The sequence below is a fragment of the Paramormyrops kingsleyae genome, chromosome 5 (assembly GCF_048594095.1).
Source record: "Paramormyrops kingsleyae isolate MSU_618 chromosome 5, PKINGS_0.4, whole genome shotgun sequence".
Taxonomy (NCBI): domain Eukaryota; kingdom Metazoa; phylum Chordata; class Actinopteri; order Osteoglossiformes; family Mormyridae; genus Paramormyrops; species Paramormyrops kingsleyae.
In genome coordinates this window covers 32,588,389-32,609,758 of record NC_132801.1, presented here as the reverse complement: position 1 = coordinate 32,609,758, position 21,370 = coordinate 32,588,389, and the positions used below count along the sequence as shown (strand labels likewise).

The window sequence follows — 21,370 nt, the reverse complement described above, 5'->3', positions numbered from 1 at the left end:
TTGATGTAGAAGATACATCCCTGTGCAGGGTGTAGCCCAGCCTTGTGCCCTGTGATTCCTGGGGTGGGCTCCAGGTCCTGGGTGACCCTGACTGGGAAAGAGGATGGATGGATGGATGGATGGATGGATGGGGAGGATGCTAGAGCTGAGATGTAAAACCGGGAAAGTTTGAATCAATGGTGGAACTGTTAATTGGAAATAGCCATCAGTTCTTTGGCTGGAGGATCAACCAGTACCCCCCCCCCCCACTAAATCGCTCCAACAGCTCTGTTGCTCTAAATATGGCTGCCTGATACCCTTCCATCAGTGTGCCCATCAGGCTCCCTGGGAGGTGTCCTGCCACCTTCTGTGTCTGCGTCTATCTCACTCATCCTGCTACCAAGCTGAGATTTTCATACTGGCTACTCTTTGTTTCAAGATCCTTGAAAGATGTCGCCCCGCCCACAAGCCTTGCCCAAGGCCCCCCCGCTTCCTGAAGTGTTTGAAGGCAAGTTCACTCAAACCTGCCCGTTCAACGGTCTTTTTACCTAGGTAGCCTTTGATTTCTAATGGTAACGTTCCTAGTAGGATATCTCAGAAGGCCTGTTACTGTTTTTATTGAGCTCAGTGATTCAGCTATGATCAGAATAGCCCTGTGCTGGCCAGAGGAGGTGGGGGGGGGGGTGCAGGAGCAGATGGGGATAAAAGCACCAGGGGGCACAAAACCAACAGATTGTCAGAGGTTGCAGAGGAGAAGATGAAAATGATGCGAAGCCTCTGAAATGGGTAGACAAAGACGCGTTAGGAAAATCGAGCTGTCATACCACAGCTTTCCCTGGGCATCTGGCCTCGCCGTGCTGGTCTTCCCTGCACTAGAGTGACTTATGCACAGTATTGGAAATCTTTCGCTGCTTCCTTCCTTCTTGCTTTTAGTGAAGATTAGATGCACACGTTCGCATAAATCTAAGCCAGAGTTTAGGCCCAACAGCACCAGTCAGATTATCGAGGTTGCTGTGGCTGCATTCTCATATTTATTTAAGTGTATTTATGCACGTTTTTTCCAGTGTGCTTATTGTCAATTGGTTGGTTGTTTTTCTGTGCAGGGGGGCATGAAGAATGGGCGGGATAGAGCCAAAGTACTCCGGCTAACATGAATCGCTTTATTAGCCTGCCTAAGAGGAGAGCAGTGGTGCTGAGCTCAGGCTATTTCGGGAACGCCATGACACACGGAGCTTTGCACAATCACACAAATATTGTGGCTTTGCCATTCTGCGTAGGTCTAATACGAAAGCACCGCAGATTGGAGCGGGCCCATGCGGCGACGGGGCGGCATCCAAACACGCAACATGTAATTAGAAGCTTTTTAAAGATTCATCTCCTCCCAAAGCCGCTCTCACACTCCTCGATTATCAGCGTTTGGCTGCTCAAGTTTGAGTTCGAGCGCATTTACAGCAAAGTAGGGCAGCGATTCCTCAAAACCTGTCACGGCTCCCACAAGTTCGCCTTTGTCGGCCAGGCTTCGCCACTCGCAGATGTTTTCACTCATTATGGGCACGACGCATATGGCGCTACGCATCACCCTTGGATCGGTTTTGCTTTTTTATCTTTATGGAAATTGATAATCTGCATAAGCGTGGTGGTTGTTTACACATTGAGGGGTGCAAATGGTCCTCTACATCAAACTGGTATTAGTAACCACTGTAATGTAGTCCCACGCTGCCCTGCAAGGCAGAATAATTATGATGATGCGTATTTGTCAGTACGTTTGGCACTTCGACCCACTGCCATGTTCTGGTGAACATCATACGAGGCCCTGCTGTTCTCAGGCTATGGGGGCCTGATTCACCCCTGAACCCTGCCCCCCCCCACCCCCGCCCTCCTCCCCCTGCCGCTGAATCGCCCCTGTCCTTCTGACCAGCGGCGCATGTGTCCCGCACCCCCATCTCCTCCCTGGCGGAGCAGATGCCCGGAGCTTAAAGGCCGCGTATCAAGGCGGCACATCTGACACCGAGGTGTTAACGTCTGTTTATGCTGAACTCGGGCCTCTCTCCTGCTCGCCCTGAATCTCCTCTCAGGTCAAGAGGAGCGTTTCCCCCTCGCGCCGCCATTTACATTCAGCTGGCAGTCCTCCTGCGGTACCTGCTAAGGGGAGAGACCCCAGCCGCGGAGCCTGGGAGAGATGAGCTCCTCTCCTCCCCTCCCTGTCGGTTTCTCCCTGTGTTGTACATTAATATTATTTAAATCACGGGTTGCCGGCTGTCCTTGTGCTCCTGAGCACAGCTGGCCATGACGGCAGAGTACGGCTGGGCTGATGAATGACTCGGCACAGAGCTGAACGCAGGAGGGAGGTGACGGTTTGGACATGCATTCTGGTTTGTGCGGGCTTGTTGTTGTTCTACTGGGCCATGATGGGGGTATTTATCCGCAGTCTAACAGGGTCCTGCCAGTTAACTGTGTGATAGTGCCGCTGCGACTTCCTCCAGCTCTGTCCGCCTGACCCCTGGCCCCTGACCCCTGGCCCCTGGCCCCTCCCCTCATATCCTCTGTCTGCCTCTTTTTTATCCCGCTGCCCTCTCTTGCTATCTCCCTCGTCCCTGGCCGTCTCCCTCCTTTTCATCGCCGCTTCCCGGCGCCCATCTCCCGCACAGAGCGCGGTAAGAGCCGCGGCGGTTGAGGCGGCCTGTCACCATGGCGACCGGTGCAGCTTTGTCGGCACGCTGCCTCTGCCGTGCTTCTCGATAAGGGCTCTGCCTCTGGGGCGGCCGCCTCGCCTCCCTCAGCCATCTTCCTTCCTCCCTCATTCATGGCACCGCTGGCTGAGGGTTAAACCTTGGCTTGTGTCAGCGAGCCCTCCCCCCATGGCTCAAGTCGGTGCCTGCCAGGAAAAGACTATATATTCAAGCCAGTTTGCTGTCTGTGAGCTTTATTGCTAGTCATACTTCTCTGTGCATTTTTATAGTGCATGTTTAGCTGGTAAATGTATGTCTAGTAAACATGACCATTTTTCAAAGCACAAATGGCAGTTAAAGCTTGAGGACTATATTGGATACATGTCCAACATTTAACTCAATGGACTGAACCCCTTCCCTAGTTCTCCACAGAGCTGTTAAATTGTTTGGAAAAAAATTCTCTGGTAACGGCGGAAATCTGCATCCACCCGCATCCTGTGTTTACACGTGAAAGTGCACGCACTATTAAACGAAGCCATTGTCAGCCATGCTCGACATGATTCACCAGTGAGGAGTCAACTTTGAAAGAGTCATCGATTAGTCAAGTCGTGCGAGTTGTCAGGGTGACGCCCGTGACCCTCCTCCTCCAATGACGTGCTGGCTTGGGGTGAGCCCCCCCCCCCCCCCACAATCTGCAGCCCAAGCTTCTCTGACGTTTTACAAACGATGTGACGTTGACAACACAATACATTCTTTCAATTGGAAAGCAGCAAAGACTGTTTGCTTCTATATTGCATGTATGTTGACAACACCTTGTGAGATAATAATATTAAGCAAGCTCACATTACCAAGCAAATGAAGTACAGCGGAGCAACATTATTAAATGATAGTCAGATAATTTAAGGGAAGGGCTTCAGCTACCCATTCAGGAGAAGTGTAAAACATTACAGCGTTGCACAGACCTCTGGACGTTTGCCTCTGTTTCTTTTTCAGTTTCCAACCTTGTGATTGGGTAAATATCTTTTTTTCACAAGGTGTTTGTTTTGTTTTCCTGGGCACCGCATGTTCCTGTGATGTCTCAGTAAAGCTGATGCTGATTCCAGCCCCTGTCTTGCCAGTAAAAGCTGACTCAGCATCAGTATTTTGACAGTGGTGGCAATATTTGTTTTCATCATACTATTTCGCAGCCTGGTAATGCTGGGAGAGTCTTGGTATTGTTGCAGCATCTGAGAGTATCGAGTACAGAACTGAACTTCCTGCAGCCTCAGTGTGACAAATACAAAGGCGACCATGGCTGCATTACTACACAAAACACTGAGCATGTGACCTCGAGCTCCAGTATGATCTTAGCGTTTTCAGGTCATCGTTTAATTTGGTAAACACGCTCAGGTTTCCAGCAAAAGTAAAAATATCTGCTTCACGATCCACCTGGGTTTGATACACATGGGTGTGATTGCTTTGGTCTAATAACAGTCCAGTGACATATATCTCTGTACAAATGCCAATGACTGGCTGTGATACAGGAACTCCTGTCCACTTCATTTATGTCTTCTTCATTCTAAGGTTTACTGATGAACTGCTCTTCTCCGTTTGTCTCCTACCAATGTAAAATTCTGTTTTTCATTCAAGGTCGTTTTCATTTTGTTTACCATGTAACATATAATTTTTAAGGATTCTTTGTATGAGGCGGCATGGTGCCAGTTGGGGTCCGTGTGGAGTTTGCATGTTCTCCCCGTGTCATTGTGGGGTTTCCTACAGGTACTCCAGTTTCCCCCCACAGTCCAAAAACATGCTCAGGTTAATTGGTGTTACCGAACTGCCTGTAGGTGTGTGAGTGTGTGAGTGAATGGTGGGTGAGTGTGTGAGTGAATGGTGTGTGAGTGTGTGAGTGAATGGTGTGTGAGTGTGTGAGTGAATGGTGTGTGAGTGTGTGAGTGAATGGTGTGTGAGTGAATGGTGTGTGAGTGTGTGAGTGAATGGTGTGTGAGTGTGTGAGTGAATGGTGTGTGAGTGTGCCCTGTCTTATGCCTTTGGCTTCCAGGATAGGCTCCAGACCCCCCGAAACCCTGAATAGGACAAGCAGGTATGGAAAATGGATGGATGGATTCATGGTAGTTTTTTTTTTTTTAAAAACCATTTATGTATTTGTTCTAGTCTTCTTTTAATTGTTAATTTACAGTCTGTTTTAGTAATGAGTTCATATTTGGGACAATAAAGAGCCACATATCCCTCAGAGAAATAGAAGAACTCAAACTGAGAAGCTTTATTTGGATTTCATGTTAAATGTAGTTAGGCAATTTTAGAGTGTTAGAGGACTTGCAGTATATTTTAGAAAAGATTCATTTTAGTCCATCTTCCCATCTGTTTATCCAGGTCACGCTTGCAGGGGTAGCTTGGAACCAATCCCAGGCAGCACTGGGCACAAGACATGAGTATGCTGTGGGGAGGATGCCAGTCTATCACAGGGCACACATATTCTACAGGCAATTTAAATATGCCGATTAGCCTAACTGTTACCCACTGAGCCGCCTGGATTCACATTCATGTTTAAATTTTTACCTTGATGCTATTTATTCTACTTATAGTTTATATAGGTTTGACAGTATTAAACTTGCTATGGACAGATCCAGTTCCAGCCTTTGCATTTTCTTTCAGGCATGGCCTGAATTTGACCCGAGCTTTTCTGCCACCTTGCTTTTTAATAGTCCGAGCAAATCAATAGCCAGTTGCTGATCTGCTGCAGCAACTGCTTGTTTATTCTGCTTTGCATGGAGCAAGTCTCTCCCATAAGCCGCAATCTCCATTCCTGTGCCATGTACCTTATCAGTGCTTTGATGGTCTTGCCTGTGACGCCTTATTTTAATAACCATCTGGTCTTCTGATTTCTGAAGTCCTCCCTGATACATCCCAGCAATGACCGACTCGGTAATATCAGAGGGTGGAGTTTGAAATATATACATGATGAGAGTTAGTCAGTGGGCGGCTTGTGCTCTGGCTGAACGTGAGAAACTCTGACAAAGACCAGAAATAAACAGTGTCAGTGGACGGGCTTGTGCAGATGTTGCTATGTCAGTCACCCGTCAGCAGGTGGCTCTGTATTTGCAGAAACAGATTTTCTGATCTCTGTGACCACTGATAAGACTCATCTTAATTTCCATAAAGACAGACTTAAGAGTAATTAGCCCGCTGACCAGGAAGAGCAGAAAGCTGCGTGGGTGTGGTGAAAACTCTCTAGCGCATGATCACATATTTCCCCACAAAAGCATCGGACCTGGGCAGTCAAACAGATTAACCGCAATTAAAATACCAATTAGACAGACTTAACCAGCTGAAAAAAACAGTGTCTGGGCAAAAAAAAAGGCAGCCGGCCTAGAAACCAGATCCAGGTTATGCCAATTAACAGCCATCGCCTGCAAATGGTCACTGGAAATGCAGACGCACATACCCAGACTGCCTGTCCAACCTCGTGTTCAAGCTCGTGTCTGCTACATCTGCAGTCAGCCACACCCCCCAGAGGGAAATTCCTTTGACAAAGTCAGCCAAAGCTCGAAGTAAAATAGCTCCCCTTCAGGGCCGCGACAGGAAAGCCCAAAGGCATCGAGAGAAACAGTGTAAAGAGCTCCATCGCGACGCTGCGGATCTGAGGCGGATGGAGCTGCAGATTATCAGTCCCGCACATCCACGTACTCGCGGTACAACGGAGTTTAAGAGATGCATTAAGTAACTAGGAGCCACGTACCCGGAATGACTCCAGAATGATGCAAGAGCTGAAAATCGGCTCTCACCAAGCAACAACACGTTGTTTTCTGGCACATGGACAAATGTCTATGTAGTTTTACTTGTAAAGCTAATATAAATGAGCTTTGCCAGTGAAACATTGTTTGTTACTGTTCTTACACAGTCTCATAATATGGGAGGAGCATTAGTTTATTTCACAGATAGCAAGGGAATGAATGCTGAGACATTGTTTAACAGGCACAGAACAGACAAAGACAAGTGTCTGTGTCAGCGAGGCCCTGCTTAAAGCCCATTCCATGCAAGGCACGATTTCAGCCTTCTGACGATTGGCACTTTTATGACGCTCCCCTGCCTGGATCAATTAAAGAAGAGAAGCAGTGAGCAGGTTTCTGCATTAATAGCTGCCCAGGCTTTGGCTTACAGGGAATTGACAAAGTGCCTGACTGTTAGAGGGTTAGGGACTGGTTACTGGTTCTGCGTGTTCTTAGGCTTGAAGACTAGCTTCAGGTACACTTTGATGTGAAATCAAATGATGAGCCGTCACCTCATGGCAAAGATGAAAACGCAAAAAGATCTGATGTCCTACTGCCTTGCATCTTGCTTTCTTTAAAGTGTTCCATGCCTTAATTTTACTTATACTGCTATTTGAAGACGTCCCACATGCAGAAAGCATGGTAATGGTTTCTACCATTAATACAGTTGTGTTGTCGCGTTTGGCAGCTGGACCCAGAGAACACCGGTTTCATCGCAGTGGAGAACTTCACCAGCCTGGTGGAGCACCATGAGCTGCAGCTGGACCCATCCAAGCTGGAGATGCTGTTTGCCCTGGTGCAGAGCAATGAGGAGGGTCAGGTCTGCTACCAGGAGCTCATCGAGCTGGTGAGTGCCGAAGCAAGCTGGGATTGGGTGGGGGATCCCAAAGGCACGCTCTCACATTGGCCAATCAGAGAGAGGCAGGGCCGCCCTCCACCGTGACATTTAATTAAGACGTTATCTGTGTCTCGGCCCTCTGGTGTTTCATTTTTGCCGATTTAATGCTGGAATGTTTGTTAAGAAACTGAAGAGAAAAAAAAATCCCTGCTATCTGTGAAGGCTTCATATCCATTATTAGTCTGACACAGTGGCATGCACTCTCTTCCGCTGAAGCGGCTGGCTGTGCCCTGAGAGGCCGTATTTGCTCAAGTCCGCGACTTCCCCTCACGCCTCCACAGCCGAAGCAACATTCACACCAAGGACTGGGATTAGAAGCTTTTATTCTCTCATTTCTTTCTTATTTTCTTCAGCCTCCTGATATCCAGTGAGACCCGGGGTGCAGGTTCTGTTGTTATCCTTTCTGTACTGTGTAAGCAATGAAACAGACGTGGGAGTATTTCCTCCTTATGAATTTGCAACCTTTACCCCCTTAGAATGTGCCTGAATGTCTCTGATTGCAGGTGTTTACTATAAGATGATTGCCGGCGGCAACAAACTCCTCCAGATCATTTTTGTCAAAGTTTATTGAGCGTGGTTAGCGCCCCCCCTTTAAATGTTTTTCATGTCTAATTTTTCTGAGGAAATATAGCATCCAAAGATGTATTTTCTCGTCACTTGTAGAAGCCCCCTCCCCTTTAAGACACATTTACACATATTAAATTCAGAGCTGACTTACACAGCTTGTTCCTGATAAGCCCAGAAGTTTCCAGTAAGTCACCATGAGGGAATCTACAGACATAAGGCCAGTAATATCCCTTTTCTGTGATATTAGACAAAAAAAAGTTCCCCTCAGAGGGATCAGCAAAGTTCTATCTTATTTTGAATCTCAATCCGGAGTCCAGCAACCCTGCTTTCACAAGTACAACATTAAAATTGACGTCAGTAGCAAACACATAGCAAGCACAGGGAGTAGTGCTATTGTTCAGCAACTGGAGGGTTGCTGGTTCGAGCCCTGGTTCCTCCTGTCCCCATCAAAGTGTCCTTGAGCAAGACGCTGAACCCCAAATTACTCCCAGTGTGCAGGTTGGCGCCTTGCTTGGCAGCCTTCACCACCGGTGTATGAATGTGTGCGTGGATGGGTGAATGTGAGGCATAAATTGTAAAGCGCTTTGAGTACTCATAGGAGTAGAAAAGCGCTATATAAATGCAGTCCATTTACATACAACAAAGAGGTTAGTAGATGATAACTGCATCTATTATTAATTAATAAATGAATTTTAAAAATCAGATTAAAATATTGTTGAATTACTGCTTAGGTTAGCTATGTTATATATATCAGACTCTTGCATCTATCTAAGGCTGTGTGACTGTTCTCCACATTGCTGTGCTAGTTTATTGTAGCACATGACAGGAGCAAACATAGTGTGTGGGATTCCCTGTCATGTGGCATCATAATAAAACAATCAGCTGACAGCAACTAGCTAGCTTTAAAAAGTTCAAAATACGTAGCGAGCATTACATAAAGACAGCTGTACTTGTTTTTATTTTTGCTCATGCGCCAGCTTCCTGGGGGAGAGCTGTAGTATCTCCAAGGAGCCGCAAATTTGCACCCCCCCCCCCCCTCCACCCCCACCGGAAGTTGGATTTGTGGGGCCTTAGGCAAGTCTTTGACCCCACTAAGCTGTAAATCTCCATTGGGCATGACGTTTGCATCACTCTGATGTGGTACATGGAAAATTCTATGACTATAATTTAAACATTCAGTTTGTGAAATGCTACCAATAGGTATTTTGAAGGTTTTTTTTCTGAAAAATGAAATTTTCGGTTTTAATCCCAGATCTTTTAGAAACTATGTTTGATTACTACAGCTTGGTGCTCCATAGAAAATGTTAAGGGGCAAATCTGTTTCTTTGTACACATATAAGAACTATGATTAACAACCACAAAAGATTTACACTTACATTATTACATTCAACAATTTTGGAAAATCCCAACATTGGAGGATTTCAATAGCTAACCATTTTTGAGACATTTTGTATTTTAAGATAAATTCATAACAATTATTAATATATGGAAATTGCACTAATATTAACAACACTCCTATTAGTAATGCTTCAGATATACAATCACTGGAGGAAATATAAGGTTTTAAATTAGTCAGTGTCATACATAACCTTGTCAAATAAATGGCTGTACGTAGCTTGTTGGATAACTCAGGTAATTTAAGTTTCAGTAATGAGTTAAAGTTATGTTTGTAAGCAAGTCTGGAAATTAAGCTTGCCCACTTACCTGAGGCGAGTAATTTAGACAAAGGGCGAGTACAAAAAATCTTAACACTAGCCCACTGGCTAGTAAAAGATTTGCACATCAGACTACATTTTTTACTGAACTGGCCCAATCAGGTAGTAGCAAACATTCTTAAGTTCCAGCCATTTGTAAGGGTTTCCTCCAGGTACTCCGGTTTCCTTCCACAGTCCAAAGACGCTTATTTTAGCTGGACCGGTATCTCCACATTGCCCCTGCGATGTAGTTATTTGCATGCATGTTTGTGCCCTGTGATGGACTGGCATTATTTCCAGGTTCTCTCCCTGGCCTCTCATGCACTGTGCTGCCTGGGATAATCTCCAGACTCACCATGAGCCTACATTGGGGAAATTCTTATGGAAAATGGATTCAGGGGTAATAATCACCATAAAGTAGCCCCTAGCTTGAGAGAGGCCCAACTGATCACTCGTGTTGCTTTATGTAAACATTCTCTGCTCCATTATTGTGTTTTTGTAGTGAGTCAGACAAATCAGTATGTGTGTGTTATTGAATTAGTTAAATATGCATGTGCTGTTGAAGTATTCTGGAGGAGTTTTGTGAGTGTGACTCCAGATTCACACAGTATTTTAGTGTTAAAAAAAAGGCACACTTAGACTCTACCGACCGTGGCATCATTTTCGCTCCATAGCTGGCAGACAGTGATTGTTTTTTGCATTTCTCGTTCTTGCCAATGTTGTCATTAAGACAGCTTTTTATATATGTACGATCATTCTGTGGCTCAGTTGTGCTGTCGTTGCTCATTCCATGGTCTTGGATTTGAATTCTGGGTCTTCAATTTTTCTACTTACCGTTGCTGTTGTTTTTCTGGGCGAATCGGTGGGCTGCCCTCGTAACGCGAGTACGTTGCGAGCGTCTGGTGACGCACCGGTGACCCTGTGCATTCTGGGACAGGCTCCAGGTCGCTGTGACCCTGACCGCGTGAGTGGTTACTGCGGATGGATGGACAGATGAGATGTCCTGCCTAGTGCATCCCCTTCTGGGGGAGACCTGCTGGGCAGAATGCACGAGATGGATATGGCTGCAAATCGGCGTTATGTTGGTGCTTAGCCAATGTGCTTCCACCCAACCACATCGCTCCTTGCTGGGGAACCCCGTGGGTGATACCTGACTGATGAGAGAAGCCAAGCCTTCTGAGTACTGCTATAAACCACTGCTGTTATATCAGAGGGAATGTCTGCTAGTATCGGGGTGAATGCACACTGGGCTAATTTAAAGCGGAGGGTGCTGACTCGTGCATGTGTATGTGCACCACAGACGGCTCTCGGGAGCAACGGCCTCCGTTTGGCGCTGGCCCAGAAGCGTGCTTTGAATCCTTGTCCAGATGGATGCACGGCATGCTGACGTCACTGTTAACCCCCACTGAGAGGAGTACAGAGGTATGGACTCCAGACACTTACGGGGCGTGTGAATCCCCCAACCCAGCTTCGGCCGAATGTGGCCGGGAACGTCCTGAAGGCCGGTTCACGCTCGCTGTGGACTCGGATACAACGCCTCATCCATGGATGTGGTCACGTGATTTTCAACATCGAGGTCAGGCATGCAGACTGCCATGCGCAACTGCGCAAACCATTCGAAGATGGAAACAACGTAGACAGTGCGTCCAATGAGGCCGCGATCGTTCATTGGCCAGGGGAACAATAGCAGGAACTCAGAAAGGAATCAGACCAAAGAATGTATATAATCACCTTTTCTACTCTCTCTGATCACACTGCAAACAAATGCATCTAGTGGGTTCAGAGTAAAGTTAGTGAGGAAGTTCGTAAATACCGGCAGTTATTCCTCACTACAGAATCCTAAAAACTCCAGATGGCTGCAAAGTAAAATAAGATACATATGTAACTGCAACTTCATATACCTGTCTATGTCTATGTCTATGTCTATGTCTATGTTTATGGTGTCGGTGTTATTTTAGTTTTGATTTTTCTACTTTATTTTTTTATATTTTTTTCAATTTTCATTTGAAATCCAGTTTAGTTTTAAGTGTGGCTTAGTTTTTATTCTAAGAATGTCTATCTAGTTTTAATATATTTTAGTTTCAGTTTAAGTTATTTTTTAAGTAATTCTATTTTTGGGGATATATGGAGAGTAGTTTGCTATTTCTGTGATTCAAGTACACTGCATGAAAGAGGCCCAAAGATAAACAAATCATTACTTTAGCTAAATAGTAATGGAAGGTATCCAACATTTGTTTTTATTTCCGATAGTTTCAGAAGCAATTATAGCAATTTATAGTTTTTGTTTAGTTTTTTACTTTTCGCATCTTATTTCAGTTTATGATAATAACCCCGGTTTGCATACTGTACATACAAAATGCAGATTAATTTTAGTAACTTCTTTTTAATATCCCATACATACCACACTTCATAAACGTGATTTGAGAACAGGCTTGCTCTACGGCGCCTCCCAAGGCCAGGTGTCAAAGTACATGGATGCCTGATGAATATTCAGAAGGCGGATGGCGTGGCACTACGGTGCACTCTGTGGCATATCCGCGTCCTCAGTAAGTATGAATCAGCCCTTAGGCTACTGCCGCTTGCAGCCGGCGATCTCCCCCAGAGTCTCCTAAAGCGCCTGCCTGCTTTAGGGATCCGGTTCTGCGCTGATACCAGGCACCGTGAAGCTGGAGCAAGACTGGCAAGGAAGTCACCTGCAAAGCTATGGCGCCCCCCCCCCCCCCCCACCGTGGGACTATTTCCCTAAACATGCCTGACATGATCCTCCACCGCTACCAGATCCCGGCAAACCCCGGCGACTGGGCTGGGCTCCGGCACGAGTAACAAATGTGTCCTGAACTGCCAAGAGAGGAATCTCCATAAGAGGAGACACAGTCGCACAAACGGCATCGATGTACGGGCTGAGCGACCCATGATAACGCATCGGCTACGGCTGAGCAGGCTGCTGTGTCTCGGGACGTAAGCCGACACCCTGGGATATACCTTCGAAGAGAAATATTGGCAGGCAGCAGATATAATTAGTAGCTTTAAATGTGTGATTGCTATAAGTCTGTGACTGATGGAGCAGATGATGCATCCTTAATGAGGCGTCGCATTACAGCTGTGCAAAATTTACCAAATTAAACCTCAATCCATCCCACGGTCCTCAGATATTAGGTAAATGTTGACGCAATTCAGGAATGCCGTACATCCAAATGTGGCCCGTGAGCATCGTTAGAGTTATTAAAAATATTTCTAAAACCTGAAACAGTTTACCTTTGGTGACAACCAGGATGACTTTTGTTTGCGTGAAAAGGTCACCAGAAGGGCGTGTAAGCCTGAGCTGACAGCAGCGGGTGAACTGAAACCACTCTGATCGTGTCTTTAAGCCGAACCTCTGGCACTCTGTGTAAACTTCCCTTAATAGGCCCAAGACTGGTGCCACAATGAAAGTCTGTGCTACAGAATTATGGGTAAGTTCTACACATACGTCAACGGCGTAGAGTCTGCATAAGGAAAACTTCCTGTTTGAGCATGACCAGAAGAAGCCTCTCCTAGAGAGTGACCCCGCACAGAGCTTTCTGCTTCATTGGCCAGCGTGTGCTTTGCTCACCGTCTTTCCCGATCGGACCCAAGAAGAAAAGGGCACAATGCTGACGGCTCACAGTTAAGGTGTCAGCCATTAGGAGACATGCCAGGGTAACTCCCCCTGAATGATGCCTGGGTTCGTGCATTGGATAGGTTTGCTGATGTGCCCGGCCCCTACGAGAAGCACTGCCAGAATCAGAACATTAGAATGAGTAATGAGAATGAACTCAAATCTCCATCGTTCCAAGATTGGAGGTGTACCTTACTGTGCCAGCGTGCCACATGAAGCATGCAAAATCTAGCCTGTAGGGGGTGGTATACAGCTTAGTGGGTCAGGGCCTTCTGTCAGTGTCCAGAAGGTTGTGGGTTCTAAACCAGTGACGGGCAGATTAATCATATGCCCGTTGGGCTCTTGAGCAAGGCATGTAACCTCAACAGATCCAAGGCTGCTCGATGCTGGTGGACCTTCTGTTGCGTTCCATTTACCTCGGAGGTTGGAACTGGGAATGACGTCATACATGAGTTAACCGCGTTCCAGTACAGCAAGCTGGCAATCCATTTAGCAGTACCAGGGACCTGTTTCAAAAAGCAAGATTTCTTGCTTAGTCCAATAACTTGTCGGCCCCAGTTGTAGCCCGGTTAATCTTTAGCAATATCGGCTGATAACAACACATTATACAGTATACAGTACATAAAAACAACAAACAACAAGCAGCAACATGTCCACAGATAGCAGTTGAACAGTAATTGTAATTGTAATAGCTTTATTGTTATTGCACAATGTACAACGAAATTTGCAGTGCATCGTGAATAATAAATATGTAATTCTTAAATAAAAAGTTGCTAAAATAAATACCTAAAAAAATACCTAAAAAATACTCTCACTTCCACACACGCACCCACTCACTCACACACATAACCTTAATAAACAAAAACACAACAACAGCACTATTACACAAACCCCCAGTCATTAGATAATCAAAGTCAAAGTACTGTGTGTACGATGGATTTAATGAGCCACGAATGAAATGTAACTGCTAATAAACAGTATAAAACTACAGCTATAACTTCTGTTGAGAAAGGGCGCAGCCGTCTGGAATTCTAAGGTCGGGGTTGTGTAGATTCCTCCGACTTCAGGGGGTGTTCCAGTTACAATTTCTGACTATGAGTTCAAATGTAACGCAGCATTACTCTCTGATCCCAAGCTTCTCTTCACTTTGGCATCCTCTGAATAAATAAATGCGACGCAGAATCTGTTGTAATGAAGTATGTAGAAGTGTGTTCGCAACCGAGCGCACTAATGACTTTCTGAGCGTGTACACATGGCATTACATGAGGTGTTAGTGTGTGCACCAGAACATAGAAAGCCAACAGATTCTCACAGCCGGCCGTGACAAGTCCTGAGCAGATGGGGGCTGCCATGTGCGTGTCGCAGGACCCTGGGACACACAGACACGCATGGGTCACGACCTTCGGCTGGTGCTCCAACTCTCTCTCCTGCCACACTCGGCAGCCTGGGGTTAATGATGTCATTATCACTTTCCAGGAAACGCTGGGTGCCACAGCAACTGCGACGTCACCTCGTTAACCTTCCTCCTCGCAGGAGTCCCCCAGGACCTTGTCTGTTCTCTGCTCACGTGCCTTGTGATCGCCAATATGTATTTGCAAGATTTTTGGCATCCTTGTGTGTTCGAAACATGACATCTGAATTACTCTGCTGCTACACACAGGACCCAGTCCGAGGGGTTGGGAAGCTCATAGTTAAGGCCCCACAGCTAAAACTCAAATGCGTTTCCTATTTTGTGTGTGTGTGTGTGTGTGTGTGTGTGTGTGTGTGTGTGTGTGTGTGTGTGTATGTCAGTTATGTACATGTCCCCACAATGTGATAAAGACCTGTTATTTTGATACTAGGGGGACTTTTTTTCAGGCCCCAGAAGCAGAGAGTCAATTTTATGAAAGTCTGCGACTGCAATAAAAAAAAAAAAAAAAAGTGTCAAAAACGTGTAGGCCTATTTTGTTTGGCTACTTATGGTTAAGGTTAGAGCTGGGTAGGGGTTAAGGTTGTCATTGTTGGGATTAGAGTTATGGCCATAGAAATGAATGGAAATGTGAATACAAACGTGTGTGTGTTTCTCTGTGTGTGTGTGCGTGTGTGTGTGTGTGTTTCTTTGTGTGTGTGCACACACGTGCTTGCGCACATGGATGCACATGTTGAGAGCTTTTCCTTAAAGGTCGTGCGAGCAGACGGCAAACAGAAACAGTCCAATACTGCTACTAGCGATATTTTAGTTTCACTTTGAAGAAGCTGATGATCGCTCTTCACACATGCTGGTTTGTGGCTTTGTTTGCAGTGTTGGGGGGGGGCTGGTGGTGCTGGAGGAGATACAGCCCCCCTGTAAGCGTGATTAACGGTGTATGTGCGTTTCTCACAGGGATCCACACTCAGATGGTGTGGGGTGGCGTTGAGCTTACGCCTTGACAGTGTGCTAACCCCCCCCCCCCCCCATTCCCAGTCACATGACTTGCCATTTCAGGGCAAGGCACTCTGGAGCTCTCTCCGGTGAAAACCTCTGCCCCTCCGCCCCGGCCGGCCGTGCGACGGCACTGCGGACTCGCCCGTGGGTGAAGGGAACAAAGGGATTATCCGGGAACATTTTTCACGAAGCGCCGCCAAACCTCCCAGTATTTATAGTAACGAGACGCGATTCCAGCTCCAGCTCCCGTCGGAGGCCGGCTGTGCCGCCCAGTCTCCACGCAGCACTATCCATATGCTCCCGTGTAAAATAGAAAAGGATGGGAGAACAACAAACCAGGGCTCTTTGATAGCTGTGGCTGTGCATGACGGCTAAGAACACTGACGGCGCAGGCTGGACTGAGTGAAGAGCCCCAGTTATTGCTGTGGACTTGTTAAATTTAGTGCCTGTGTGTAAAACTGGTGTTGTTACCCTGAATGGACCCTTGGGCTTTCCCCTCCCTACAGACACTGTCTCTTTAAAGTGTGCGGCTCCCAGTCACTGCCCCCCCCCCCCCCCCAACACACACACACACACACACTCTAATTTACATAAATCCAGCTTAACATGCAGAACTGGAGAAACGCTGCTTGCGGAGGTGAATCATGCAGGCGAGAGATGGTCAGCATCTTCACTATTCTTCCCTAATGCCCCCTTGCGTGTGTGAATTTTCTCTAAACTGCAGCGTACTTGAATTATAGCATTAAAATTATTTAATCACCTAGTATCATAATTATTTCCGGTACTTTTCATATCAGGTTGAATTTTTTTAACAGCTTTTCTTTGCTTGAGGTTGTACTACTGGAGTGCTAGGCAGCATTATTTAATGAAGTGATTTTAGGGTTACACACTATATAAACTGCCAAACCCTACTTTATGGTTCTGATGAGTGCTAACAGTGACATTGGTCGGCACTGAATCCCCAATCCCGCATTTAATCATGTCACCAGTAAGTGAAGACTGAACCCAATGCTGGTGTGGTACCTCGGTCGAGCACAAAAAGCAGGAATTAGAACCTGCACCTCTGCATGTCTGAAAGGGACTTTTAGTCACAAGTCTGGTGGCTCAAACGTCACCCCGCCGTCTGTCCCAGGTACAGCCACCAGCAGCATCCCTCTCCCAAAAACAAGGCCCGCAATTTTCGCAGGGTCACCCAAAGAGTCCCACGCCACCCCTCTGCACACGGACAGGTGTTTCCCATTGTCGGGTTCGAGCGCTCCATCAGAGCCGCCCTCATACTGGGGTATCGGCTGTTAGACGGGGTGATAAGTGTGCATAACGGCGGAGTGTGCGGGTCCGCCTGGGGGGGCTGCACCGCAGAGTCGGCAGGTGTTTAGCAGACATGGCGCTGATCAAAGTAGCGACTCTGGGAACGGCGCTTGTCGGAGTGTTTACTGCCTGCTGAATTAAACACGAGCAAAACTGCCTCTCTCTTCTCCCTCCCCTTCCCTCGTAACGCCTCACACCGAGTATCTCATATCCAAAAAAAATCGTAAAACAACAGCTACCGTTTACTTCGTTTAACAGTGTGTGCAAAAGTACCAATACCTCGACATTCCCCGATTTTTCTACCTACTCTCCCTACACCATATTTAATTGCCATTTCCGGGTTACAAAACGCCGCTCATTACGAACAAACAGCAATCCTATACCCTCACCTGACGCATTCTGCAGCTCTGAATTCTCGCTTTTAAATGTTTATTATAAATGGTGAATGTGATTTTTTTGTGTTATTACTCAAAATATTTTTTTCATTTCAAGAGACTACCAAAGTCAAGTATTTTTGAAATCGTGATTTGTTTAGGTGGTGTGGCATTGCATGTTGGGTAGACGCCATTCCACGCCAGGCAATAGCAAATGCAGCCTAATTTATTTAGGCAGCTCAGGTTCAGTCCCTGGGTAATTCAGCTGGCGAGGGTGTCTGTACCCCCATCACAGACTCAAACGGACTGTGCTGCAGTAATTACACTGTCATCATTGTTAATGTGCCCTCTCTTTACCGTCTCCTTTCTCTGATGAACTGAATGCATTACAGGACACACCAAATGTTTCTGTCTCCATAGGCAATTTAAACCGACCAGGAGTCTTTCAGCTCTCCAGAGGATTTCATGCTATAATTTCCTGTGTGAAACGTCTCTTAAACTGTGCAGCTAGTAGCTCTGTGTATGTGTGTGTGTGTTTACTTTTACATTTATTCTGTGTGATGCTTCTAGAAACTAGCTAATATTGCTGCAGTTTGTGCTGTAACTGACCAGTCTGCTGCCATTAGAAATCAAGGTGGAGTAGTACTGTTTGTCATTGTAGAAGGTGAACATGGAGAGGACAGTACAAGTACAGTGGTGTCACAACCAAATGAAAATTACTTGAATCCTATGATTACCCAGATATAACCCAAGAATCTGCATGGATATCTATTGATTATGTTATTACTTTATTGAATCGGCATGAATGCGCTTGTGAGATTGTGGACACATCAAAACTATTAATTATAATAGACAGAAAATGAATACACTCCTTTTAACAATTTTTTTTCTTCTGTTCCATACTGAATTATTAACAATTTCAAAATGTAAAAAATATTTGTGTTTCTGAAATATCTCCGTTAATACTGTAGGTATCACTTAAACTATCATAGAAGTAACCAGTTGCCTTCAGGATTACATATTAACTTAACTGCCCAATACGTGCAATTATCCTGATAACAGCATGGATTCCAAAGACCTTACAAAATAAGGGTGAGATAAATTTGCTGAAAGATATGCATCAGGTGAGGGGTATAAAACATGACAGAATCATACCTCAAAGTTTTGTTAACCTAATCAGGAAGAAGTGGAATGTGCATGACACCACCCCCAGTCTGCCAAAAGCAGGAGGTCCCTCAAAGCTAAGTGACCAGGAACAAAGACAGCTGGTCAGAGAGGCCACCAGGAATCCAATGGCAAGACCTACAGTCATGTGAAAAAATTAGCAAACCCCATTAAATATTTAGCTCTTTATTAAGAAATATATCAAAATTAAATCTTCTTTCAAATTATATCCGTAGATAAAGGTGATGGAATTACAAGAAACAAATTCACTTAATTAAAAAAAGAAATTAAGTAAGTTGCTAATTTCCACCGAGGAAAAAGTTAGGACACTCACATTCATCACTATTTAAAATGTCTAGAATTTGATTCAGGTGGCACAATATAAGGTGATAATGGTTAGAAGATTGTTACAGAGCTTTTTGGTCTTATTTAAACTATAGACATTTAGTTTGGCTTGCTCTTGATTGTTTAAGTGAGTGGCATCACCATGGTGAGATCCAAAAAGCTCTCTGAGGCCTTCAGAAAGAAGCTTCTGGATGGATATGAGTCTGGGAAGGATATAAAAAGAGACAAGAGAGTGTGTAATCAGCCATTCCACTGTCTGAAAAATAATTTACAAGTGGAGAACATTTAATCAACTGCCACCATGACCTGGACAGGCTGTCCTAGCAAGTTCACCCCAAGAGCAGACCACAAGATGCTGAAAGAAGTCTCCAAAAATCCTCAAATGTCATCATAGGTCATACAGGAAGCTCTTGTGACAGTTGATGTCAAGGTACATAAATCTACAATCAGAGATGCACAAGTTTGATTTACATGGGAGCTGTGCAAAGAGGAAACCCTTGCTGTCAAAAAACATCTGGGCAACACTGAAGTTTGCCAGAGACCCACCTAGACAAAGACCAGAACTTTTGGAACAATGTACTTTGGATAAATGAATCTAAAATTGAATTATTTGGATGCAGTAACAGAGGACATGTTTGGCGTAAACCAAAGAGAGCTTTTGAGCAAAAGAACCTCATACCAACTGTGGAGCATGGGGGTGGAAATGTCATGGTTTGGGGCTACTTTTCTGTGGCAGAATCTGGCCAGCTCACCATCATAGAACCCACTATGAATTTTTCATCATATCAGAGGGTGCTTGAGGACAATGTGAGATCATCTGTCCAGAAGTTGAAGCTGAAGTGGGGCTGGACCATCCAAATGACAATGACCCAAAACATTCCAGTAAATCTAACAAGGTATGGCTTAGAAGAAAGAAATGGAGAGTTCTGGAATGGCCAGGTCAAATCCCAGATCTGAATCCTATTGAAATGCTGTGGGGTGATTTGAAGTGGAAGCGCACGCAAGACACCCTTCAAACATAATACAGCTTAAGGAATTTTGCATCGGTGAGTGGGGAAAACTTCCTGCCAGTCGATGTCAGAGACTGATAGATAGACATGGTTATAGGAAATGTCTCATTGAGGTTATTTCAGCCAAATTTGGACATACTAGCTATTAGGGCATAGGGTGTCCTAACTTTTTCCTCAGTAGGAATTGGCTTCTTATTTAAACAAAGGAAATTAACTAAGTGAATTTGTTTCTTGCTTTTGCATTCGTGATTCAATTACATCACCTTTACCTATAGATATAATTTGAAAGAGGATTTAATATTGATATTTTGATATTTCTTAATAAAGAATTAAATATTTAATGCGGTGTCCTAATTTTTTTAAATGACTGTACAGAGTTTAATGAACAACATGTGCATCATCCGACAATATCAATGATACTGAACACGTATGATGTATATGAAAGAGTGGCAAGAAGAAAGTCATTTCTCAAAAAATTCAGTGACCCAAAGCACAAGGCCTAGCCTAAGGCTGCTATGCAATGGCAGGAAAAAAGAATGTGGATTTTCTACAGTCAAAGTCTTGACTTAAATTCAATTGCAACTTTTTGGAATGACTGGACTGTTGCTGTTCATCAGTGAAAATTACCCCTGCCTCTCCCAGCTCAAACGGTTCTGCAAAGAAGAGTGGGCGAAGATCCCAAAAGCAGGTGTGCAAGCCATGTAAAAAGCTGCCCCAAACGACTGGCAGTTGTAGTTACTGCCAAATGAATTTCCATCAGGTACTGGCACGTATACTTAATAAATGAAGATACCTCTGTTTTGTTGTGTGTCACTTGTTTTTTCAAATTAAAACTATTTCACTGCATTCATTTTAATGATGTGTGCTTGGGATCAGGGCAAAACAGGCCTTTTAAATGCTAAAATTAAATTTTAAATTACTGATTATAACACAAGAAAATGTGAGATATGTGCAGGAGGGTGTGTTCTTTTTCTGTCCCTTGTAATTATGGAATTCATTCTCCGGAAGTGGTCAGTGGCTCTAAAAAAAAGTCATTTTCATTGGCTGATCCAGGGGTGCCACTAAAGATTTTGGGCCCCATGAAAGTACATTGTATTGGGCCCCCAACCCAGATGAAACAGATTATGTTCCAAATTTTTTTGTGTCGCAGTCACTCCTTGGAATCATCCTAACTCTCCCCAGTTTTATGGTGCCTCTGGGCTGATCAATCTGTCCAATATCTGCATGACTTTGGACTTTTGGACTTTGGACAGGGTAGAATTATGGATTTTTTCATCTTGTAATTGGTTCAATTGAATAATTAGCTTGAATCATGTTGTCTTTCCATAAAAACTTGTTAGGCTGATAGGAAAGATGTAGAGGTTAGACCTCGAAAAAATAAAAATAATGTTTTCAGATATGTTTTGAATGATTACGGGAGGTACATTTGGTACGGCGTTTTCTTCATCTCCTTTGGAAAAGGTCTTAAGTATTAATATGAGTTGCAGGCTGTGTTTCCAGTGCTGTATAAAACAAATATGGCATCTCTTTGACAAATCTGGGATTTTCATT

At 44.9% G+C, this 21,370-nt stretch overlaps 1 protein-coding gene across 1 annotated transcript in view; it reads left to right on the top strand.

The window, feature by feature from the left end:
- rhbdl1 (rhomboid, veinlet-like 1 (Drosophila)) overlaps nt 1-21,370 on the top strand; it is a 57,691-nt gene that overhangs the window by 2,224 nt on the left and 34,097 nt on the right. The window contains exon 2 of the mRNA XM_023808034.1: nt 7,107-7,265. Coding sequence (XP_023663802.1) covers nt 7,107-7,265 — 159 coding nt within the window. The remainder of the gene's footprint in view (nt 1-7,106; nt 7,266-21,370) is intronic.